The 9461-nt window shown below is 28.6% G+C and overlaps 3 protein-coding genes across 3 annotated transcripts; 2 read left to right on the plus strand and 1 right to left on the minus strand.

The window, feature by feature from the left end:
- Window positions 1-991: 991 nt before the first annotated feature.
- Chro.30460 (hypothetical protein) lies at window positions 992-6355 on the plus strand. The annotated part of the gene is made up of 1 exon (XM_661012.1): window positions 992-6355. One exon carries the CDS (start codon window positions 992-994, stop codon window positions 6353-6355), a length of 5364 nt encoding a protein of 1787 aa, XP_666104.1.
- Window positions 6356-6715: 360 nt separating this feature from the next.
- Chro.30459 (AI196514 protein) lies at window positions 6716-7705 on the plus strand. Its single annotated transcript, XM_661013.1, has 1 exon — window positions 6716-7705. One exon carries the CDS (start codon window positions 6716-6718, stop codon window positions 7703-7705), a length of 990 nt encoding a protein of 329 aa, XP_666105.1.
- Window positions 7706-8260: 555 nt separating this feature from the next.
- On the minus strand, window positions 8261-9106 carry Chro.30458 (hexose transporter). The annotated part of the gene is made up of 1 exon (XM_661014.1): window positions 8261-9106. One exon carries the CDS (start codon window positions 9104-9106, stop codon window positions 8261-8263), a length of 846 nt encoding a protein of 281 aa, XP_666106.1.
- Window positions 9107-9461: the final 355 nt, after the last annotated feature.

Below are 9461 nucleotides of genomic sequence, written 5' to 3' on the forward strand. Positions count from 1 at the left end.
TGAAAATAGTGTTAATGACAACTTAATATCTAAGATTTCAATCCCAAACCTAAGTTCTCAAAGTAGTGCTGTTATCAATAGAAAATATACATATTCAATGCACGATTCTAAGTATTTGCTTCAATGTATTGATTTGATTTACTTTATTTTTCTCAATAAATGCACTGAAATGATACTGGAAGAACTATCATGTAGAAAAATAACATTTGAAGAAGCAAGGTGCTTGATTAAAAAGTTGTACATGGAATTATGGTACAATGGATGGTTAGCTTTGCTTAAGTTAGTACAGTGTATGAATCCTCATAAAAGTAAGGCTATTGAACCATATGAAGACTTGAAATGGCATTCAAGTCTTCTTCTTTGTTGTGATATTCAATCTACTGTGGATATATTACTTCAAATTATCTTTGTTCTGACCAGAAATTCTGACGATTCAAACTTGGTTTCCATATCTTTAGAGAATAAGAATCAAGATTTAACTACTTTCTGTATTTTTCGTCTTGTACTAAATACTGTTCAGTCATTAATTCAATGGATTCGCATTACCAGTATAAATGAATCCTGGAACATAATATATGACTATGTGGATAACAATTCTTTCAATATAGAACAAGATTTTTTGTAATACTTTATTACTTTTGAACATGATTCAAGTAAATACGGAGAATATTATATTTTACATAATCATAGTATTTTAGAAAGCCAAGCTTCTATACATATTCCACTAAATAGAACTTCTCTTCAACTAATTTACATTTATCTGGATTATATTTCAAGAACAAAAGGTTACTTAGATTTGAAGAATATTTTCGATTTACTGGAGAATCTTGGAATTTTAAATGACGTGTTAAAAATAACATTATTGGAACATCCATTAAGATCATATTGTTTTGTTCATCAAGCATTTAATTTGAATGATGGTTCTTGGCTTAGGAATGGATTAAGTCCAATAAATGAAGCTCAATTCTACAAGAAATCACATTGGTCAACAATGTATATACTTCCAGATATATTCTCAATTAGATTGATTTTAAATCTTCTTAAGAAAGAAGAAAGCTTGTTGTTTATGATATCTTCAATATTATCCCACTTCAACTTATTAAAAGATGAAGCTAACTGTGAAAATAGTGATAATCATTCTAAACAAAAAGCTGATATAATGGATAGCACTCAATCAAATTCAAATACAGAGGATAAAGGTGATTTAAAGGATATACAAGAAACTAGAAACTCTTGTTTTAATGTCATTCATTCAAGAAAATCAATAGATAAGAAAGTTAATTGTGCTGTACTATTAATTATGGATATATTTACCAAAGTTACATCTCTTGACCTTCCTAATTCTCTCTCTTTTAATAAGTCTATATATAGATATCTACTTGTTCAATACCTAATAAGGAAAAACAGGTCTAGATCAGAAATTCAGGATGGGCTTCCAATATCATCATCTTCGTCTTTATATTATGGAAATTTCATTCAATCCATAAAATCTTCAAATCTTAATAATATAATTGATGAGATCTTGGACTCATTTTGCGAGAAGATCCCAGCCTCTGATAATAAGCCAATTCTATATAAAATTAAGCAACCCATTGGTTGGATGTTATATGATCCTCTATTACCTATTAAATTCTTTGGAAGCGAAGATGAAACCAACTATGAATCCATTTGTTCACACTTTAATGGCTGGGATAATAGTCTAATTATAGGCAATGGAGTAGATGGAGATAAGGGAAGTACTGAAGACAACACTCCAAAGAAGAGACGAATAGGCGAGAGTAACAGTTTAGAGACAAATAAAGAACAACAAAATGGTATTTTGAATAGAAATATATCAGAAGAAATTCCAGAAAACTCAGAGAAAAAGTTTATAAGTGATAAGTTTGTTAAATTTCCTACTAAGTTATGCCACATACCATTAAATGAGCATTTCTCTTCTATGATACACTTCAATTCAAGCCAAAATATGTACATAAAGTCTATTCTTCTCTCAAATATACTCCATTTGGTTCTACCTCAATTATTTGAAGTTACTATGGGCCAAACTCTAATGGATGATGTAAGAATAATGCAAAATTCCTTCATTCTTCTCTTTAACTTAATTAATATAGAGATCATGGAATATGTTTATAATGCATTCAAAGCCAATATGAAAGGTGAACCCCAGTTGGAGATTTCATTTAATAGAGTTTCTCTCAGTACTGAAACGTTGGAAAATGATTTAAATTTTGAATTCTTTTCTATACCTTCTACAGAAATTAGAAATGTAAATTCAAAAACATATAATGAATCAGATTCTGATGGTTCATTAAATATTTCACTTTACTGTTTAAACCATGATTGCGAGAATGACGATTACCAGTACTTTGCAGTTAAGCCAAGTCTATGTAATCAAATTAAGAAAGAGTTGAGAAAGAAACAAGGAGAGAAATTAATTCAGAATAGATCTCCAATTGAGTTAAATGATTTATATATGACTAATGTTTGTGATCTACTTAGAAGAGGCAACGTAGAAACTGTATTTGAACTATTAATGGTTCCATTGGTTTTAAGATTTGATAATAACTTAACATATGAACAGCCATTTTGTCTGATGGATATATTGGTAGAATTAATGTATTCTTTGAGAATCAATGATAATGATATTCATTTAGGAAAAAATTCAAGTAAGTTCAAATTTGTTAGCAAAGAAGTTTTAAAGATAATTCCCATGGAATCTTCATTATTTCTGGAATGGGGACTATCTATTGCCAGCCAAACAAGTCCAAATATTGAATCTTATTTTAACAACTATTTGGAAGAGTTATATAATGAGAGAAGGCTTTCATTGCAAGAAAAAGCTACAAAATTGAATCCAGTCAATCTCAAAGATAAGATACAAGAGAAACAAAAAAATATTCTCCAGGAATATATGAACAGGCAAAAAAACTTTATGAACATTCTTAAAAAGTCTATGATTTTAAATGGTGAAGAAATCAATTCTGATGAAGACAAGATTGATATTATGCCAGACAAGCTTTGTGTTAGTAACCAAATTGTAGGTGGTGATGAACATTCTGATTTTTGTGTATTTTGCCATGAGCCAATTCATATTGAGCAAGATCATGAAAAGGATGGAAATTATATTGCAACTTTTGGATATTTAGACTTACAAAATTCTAGTTTGGATTCAAAAAGAAATATTCAAAGTGATACAAGTTTAGATGGATTCCAACCAAATTTTGGATATACTTCGTTCTATTTAACAATATGTGGGCATTTAATACATTACAAATGTGTTGGACAATATTATAAATTATTTAATAATCAAAATTCTTCAAGTTCAAATTATGCTAATTTGAGATCAGACCAGGAAACCAGACAAATCCAGACAGAAGAATGTAATTTTGAGAAAAAATCTGAAATTCAATACGTAGGGTTTCCATTAACTTACCACAAAAACAAAGTAGGAGTTAGTGTAAGACAAATGAATATTAGAGAAAATGGTGAGACTTTTGAAGAGCTTAATTTGCCTAATTCTAATAACTCAGTTCATATATTATCTTCTATACCCGATAATACTGGATCAAAATTTACTAGTAGAGTTAGACAATACGATATTAATAAAGAAATTTACCATTTAACTAACTTAACATGCCCATACTGCAATACATTCTCCAACATTATATTTCCATTCAAGTACTTCAAGAATGAGGAATTAATTATGGATATTTGTCACGAAGTACAAAATAACTTTGAATCTTGTAAAGATGATCAATTGATGGATATTTTGGATTTATTATTGGATCTCCAAACAAAATACGAAATAAGTGATATGATTAGTGATTATTATGAAGGAAGTTGTAATGGTAATTTAGAAATTGATGTTGAAAGTATTCCAATACTTGAACAAATTCTTTCAATATTGACTTTATTTGACAATTTACTTCCTTTCAACATTCCAAGCGTTAATTTGTCTATAAATGGAATTCCTAGTATTAATCCGATAGGTTTCTTAACTAAGATTATAAGTGACAATATTATAATTGATACAATTTCAAGTTGTGAAGATGATATGAGTGTATTAACTTCAACCAATTTATTTTCTTCTTCGAGAAATTTAATGTATGAAATTGTTATTAAATCTTTGAAAAGTATTATTAATAATTTCCCCTGCATGGCTACTTCAATGATTTTTAACTTAATTCCGATACTTAGAGATGAAAACAAGATTGATATTTGGAACTATATTTCGCTTCAATCGCCTTCAGCTAGATTTCAGATTCTTATTAGTTTAATAATTCTGATTGATAGTACAAAAACATTAAAGGAGCAAAAAGTCAAAGAAAATGACACTCATTTTGATAATTTTTATAGTAAAACAAACAACAAATATAATAACTCAAATAATAGTATTAGAGATAGTTCTGAAAGAGAAATTCAAGGTTATGAGACTTTAGAACAAGGGGATTTGAGAGTTATGTATATTTTATTGATGATGTTTGTTTTGGAAGTTTTTTCAATTGTTTGGACATTTTGGAACCCCGAATGGGATGAAGATGAACAAGTATCTAAAATAAGAAATCCAATAATCCAAGCTATATTAAATTTGAATAAATGCAGAAAATCCCATGTTGATGAGGAAAATGATAACCAGAAAGAAGACCAATCAAATGAAAATGAGGCAATGTCTTTTTTCCAGGAATTGATTTATGGAAATGGATTTCACTTATATAAGAAATTAGATTTAAGTTCTGAAGAGATTGAGTATAAAGCTCAGAAGATAAATAATATATCAGATTCAAGAATTAATGTTAATATTTTTGGAACTTTACCAATTCAAATTAATCCAGTAAATAGCGATATCTCGATTTCTGAGAAAAAGAATAAATGCGAGATTATATATTCTTTCAAAGTTAAGAATTCTATAAATAAATTATCAAGTGAAAGTAAGAGAGAATTTTACTTGAGTAAATATCCGAACTTTATATTAAATACAAATTCAAGTTATTTAAATACTAAGAACAAATTTAAAAAGTATAAACAAAATCAAGAAGATGAGTGTAATATGGATGAATTTAAACTTGGAGATATTAAAAAACTTAAAGATATTGTAAATCTTGGAATAATAGTTTGGCTAAAGTTGATAGTTAGATTTCAAAATATTTATATGAAAGAAAAAAACAAGAAAATAGAAAATTCAGTTAATAATAATACAAGAATAAATGGAAATGAAGAGGATAATAGCTTAAATGAACAAATCTCTATACTATTACAATGTATTTCTAGTAGATTTTGTATGAATACAAATATACTGGAGATTGCTTGGATAATTTTAACAGAGTTTAATATTAATACTGATAATGATACTGATATTACTAAACATAAAAACTTTATAAACCAAAGTAGTGGAATGATGAACTCTTTATTAACTATAATGCTAGAAAAGAACCTTTTCATAAAGTTAATTTCAAAGAAGAAGGCAATAATTCCTTTAACTTGTTTGGAAGTATCAGTTGTTAATGATATTATGGTTAATTCGAAGAGACCACTATTTAATAGTAATATTAATTCATTTTATAAAAGTCTGAGTATTGAAGAGTTTGAAATATTTAAGAGCTCATTTCTAGGTTTAGGAAAGAAGTTTTTGAATATCAATGAAAGTTGCCGAAATATTATTATATATAATGGTTTTAATCAATCAACAATAATACCCCCTAAAATGTTTCACAATCTTTATAACAAACTTTTATCAAATCCAATAAAGCATTGGAGTAGAAAATATTCTAATAATATTAATAACTTACTAATTTGTATTTCGTGTGGAAGTATATTATGTACGGAATATAATTGTTGTAATGAGACGGAAACTAGTACAAATTTGTCATCTTCAATTTTGAATTCTTATTTCTACTGTTATTCAAGAGAAACAGAAAAAACTGGGAATAAAAATATATTATCATACTCAATTCCATTTGGTTCAGGTTTAAATATATCTTTAAGGTCAATACCAATTAGAGATCATATTGCAAAATGTGGAAAAGGATTATCTTTTTTCCTACATGTTTCTTCATCAATTATACTATCATTTAGAATTGATATTACTTCAACAAAGAATGAAACCAATAACAATTTGTTTAATTGGATTGAATTGGATAAACAATTTTTGTATGGTGCAAGGGCATGTGAATTTTCTACTCTTTATGTCGACGAATATGGAGAAGAGGATAAGCATTTGATTAGAGGAAAGCCTATGATTTTGTGTCCTTATCGTTGGACTAAATTGCAGAATATTATTCAAAAAATTAATATCAGAAGAAATACAAATTTAAATTGGCGTTCATTTCAACCTTTTGAATTTCAATCAATAAACTAATAAATTCTAGTTTAAATATATAAATATTTTAATATATAATTAAAAAAAAAAAAACTGTAATATTATTATTCTTTAATATTTTTGGTTTTATTATTTTTAGATTAATTTATTACAATTTTCCCCCCTCTCGCTTTATAAGAAAAATGAATTTTTCCGACCCTAGGATTTTTCAACCTGGAAATTTTTTTTTAGCTTAAAATTGAGTGTATTAAGAAAAGAAAAAAAAATTCGTTAATTAATTATGAAATTTAAATTACATCTTTAAAATCAAAAAGAAAGTACACACAATTGATTTCCAACGTAATTCTTAATTTGGATCAATAATTTCATCATTATTTAATCTTATTAGACAATATAAATATGGCTTCAAACGAAGTTGAAAATTTTATTAATATTTCGGGTTGCACTGACCCTCAAATTGCAAAGATGTATTTGGAAATGTATCCAGGAGACATGAATAGTGCAATTAATGAGTATTTTTCGAACTTAGGTAATGAAACCACAAGCAATATAAATAACAGCAATCATGGAAACAATTTATTTCATGATGAAGAAGATGTTAGAACCCCAATACCATCCTTTAATGACCAACTTATTCCTGACGACCACAATGGCTTAAATTCTTCTCAATTCATGCAAAATGGAAGAGTTGTTCACACTGATGATTTTCTTCCTCCAGTTGATGATTTCTCTACTCAAATGTTTTCTCCACCTCAAATTATTATGTTTTGTGAACCTTTTGAAATTGCCAAAGAAAAGGCCAAGTCTCAGAAAAAGTTAATTTTAGTTAATATTCAGAGCCCAAATGAGTTCTCCTCTATGATTTTAAACAGAGATATATGGAATGATTCCTTGATCATTGAATTTATTCAAGAGCATTTCATTTTTTGGCAGAGAAGTTCAAATACTCCTGAAGGAAATGAATGGTTGAATTTATATAACATATCCAAACTTCCACATGTTTCTGTTGTTGATCCTAGAACAGGCAGACAGCTCAAAGTTTGGGATGTTGCTAAATCTTTTTCAGACTCTATTTCAGCTTCTTCAGAAATTATTGAATTTCTCGAGTCTGAGAATACACTTAGAGCTTTTAATAGAATGTCAACCAATTCAAACAGTACAAGCCATGAAGCTACTAATTCTATTCCTCCAAATGTTTCTAACCAAACTTCCGATTCTTTTATTACTAATACCAGTATTAGCACTACACAAGCCCCTTATGATACTCTTTCAAGTCAAGATTCACTTCAATCTCAGTCAAATACTCAAATACAGGTTCCAACAATTAATTCTGAATTAGCAATGCTTCATATGGAAAGGATGAGAAGGAAGAATTCTGAGAAAAAATAGTAACATTGAGAAAACTCTCAAAAATAGAAAACATTACAAAACGAAAAAAAAAAAAAAGGAGCCACACAACAAAAGAATATATGGATTCTATAACTACTGAGAATAAGCAATATAACTAATAGTAGCAATAATGTTCTAGTAATAGTAAAAGTAATAGTATTTCTAATTAAAAAGAATGAACAAACACAACGAATTGTGTAGAGAGTAATAGCTCAAAATTTATAAGTCCAAATCACATTTGGATCGTCGTTAATTCTTAGGAAAAATCCCTCCTATTCAAATAAAAAAAAACACAACACACAATCTGAAAACTTCCCAATTTTCTTGATACTTAAGAAAAAGTGAGCTCTGTAGAAACCAAGGCTAAAAATTCATTACCCCTCATCCTGAATTGAACGTCTTTGGCACAAAATCAAAGTGTTAACGGATTTTCTTAAAAATTGGAATCTAATCAATTCACTCTGAATGAATACTTCTCCCCTCTTCTTCCTCTTAAGTCCCTTCCTTATTCTACAAAGTTGGCCTTAGGAAAAAATTAAGTTCTAACAGATCATCTCAGAGATCTGGATTCTTAACTGAATCTTCTTCATATGGTGATACTGAGCATCCTTTAGTTTCTTTCATAAAGAAGAAGCAAATAATGGAAAGAATACCACAACAAATGGATGATAAAGCATACACACTCAAATCCGAAATAATATAAGATAGAGGTATGTAAATCAAACTGACCAACCAGTTTAAGATTGACGATAGACCCATTCCTGTAGATCGGATTTCTGTTGGAAGTGCTTCTGGAACATATGCCCATAATACTGGTGAAAGAGCTAGCTGGAATGAAGCAAGGAATGTAGAAAATACAATAATTGAAACAACTGGAATAACAACGCTGGAAATGTAGTTCTTAAAAATTGTAAATAATCCAAGAAGAAGTAGAGATAGTGAGTTAGTTGCAGAACCAATAATTGCAACATTTCTTCTTCCAAATTTCTCAATTAAATGTCCTCCAAAGAAACAAGAAACTGTCTCAAATGCTGAAGTAAATATTACAATATAAATAACTTTTTCTTGAGGAAGACCAGAAGCCGATTCAATTAATGAATTCATCTTTTGAGCAAAAATACCAATTCCACTTCCACTTACTCCAACAGTAATAACAAGAGTTACAAATGTTGGAAGAATGTACTTTCTACTGAATAGCATTGAATAAGATACATTTTGACTTATCTTATCCTCTTCAATGCTTCTCCTATTACTTGCTAATAAGGATTCCATTTCACCTGAAACAACTGAAGTATCTTGATAAATCTTATAAAGAAGCTCTTCAGCCTCCGAAAATCTTCCCTTTGATAATAAGAAACAAGGAGTTTCATCTTTACAATAGAAGCGGACTGCAATAATCATTATTAATGAGATTATTGTGGGAATCAAGAAAAGGAATCTACAGTAGAGAATATAAAATTCTAGATCAGATTCATCCAAATATTTTATAATTGGTAGAAATACTCCCAAAATATATGAAATTGTTTGCCCTGCAGGGATAAATAGACCAAAAAGAGTTGTATACAAACCTCTTCTATGTTTTGGTGAAATCTCTGAAATATATGTAACTGAAGCAGCTGAAAGTCCTAAAGAGGCTCCACTTATAAATCTTCCAATACAAAAGACTTTGAAATTAGGGGCAAAACTGGATAAAATTCCACCAATAGCAAAAGGAATTAAAGCCACTTTAAGTCCAAAAGTACGACTTCTTCCTACA

Source organism: Cryptosporidium hominis (genome assembly GCF_000006425.1).
Source record: "Cryptosporidium hominis TU502 chromosome 3 CHRO013177, whole genome shotgun sequence".
NCBI lineage: Eukaryota > Apicomplexa > Conoidasida > Eucoccidiorida > Cryptosporidiidae > Cryptosporidium > Cryptosporidium hominis.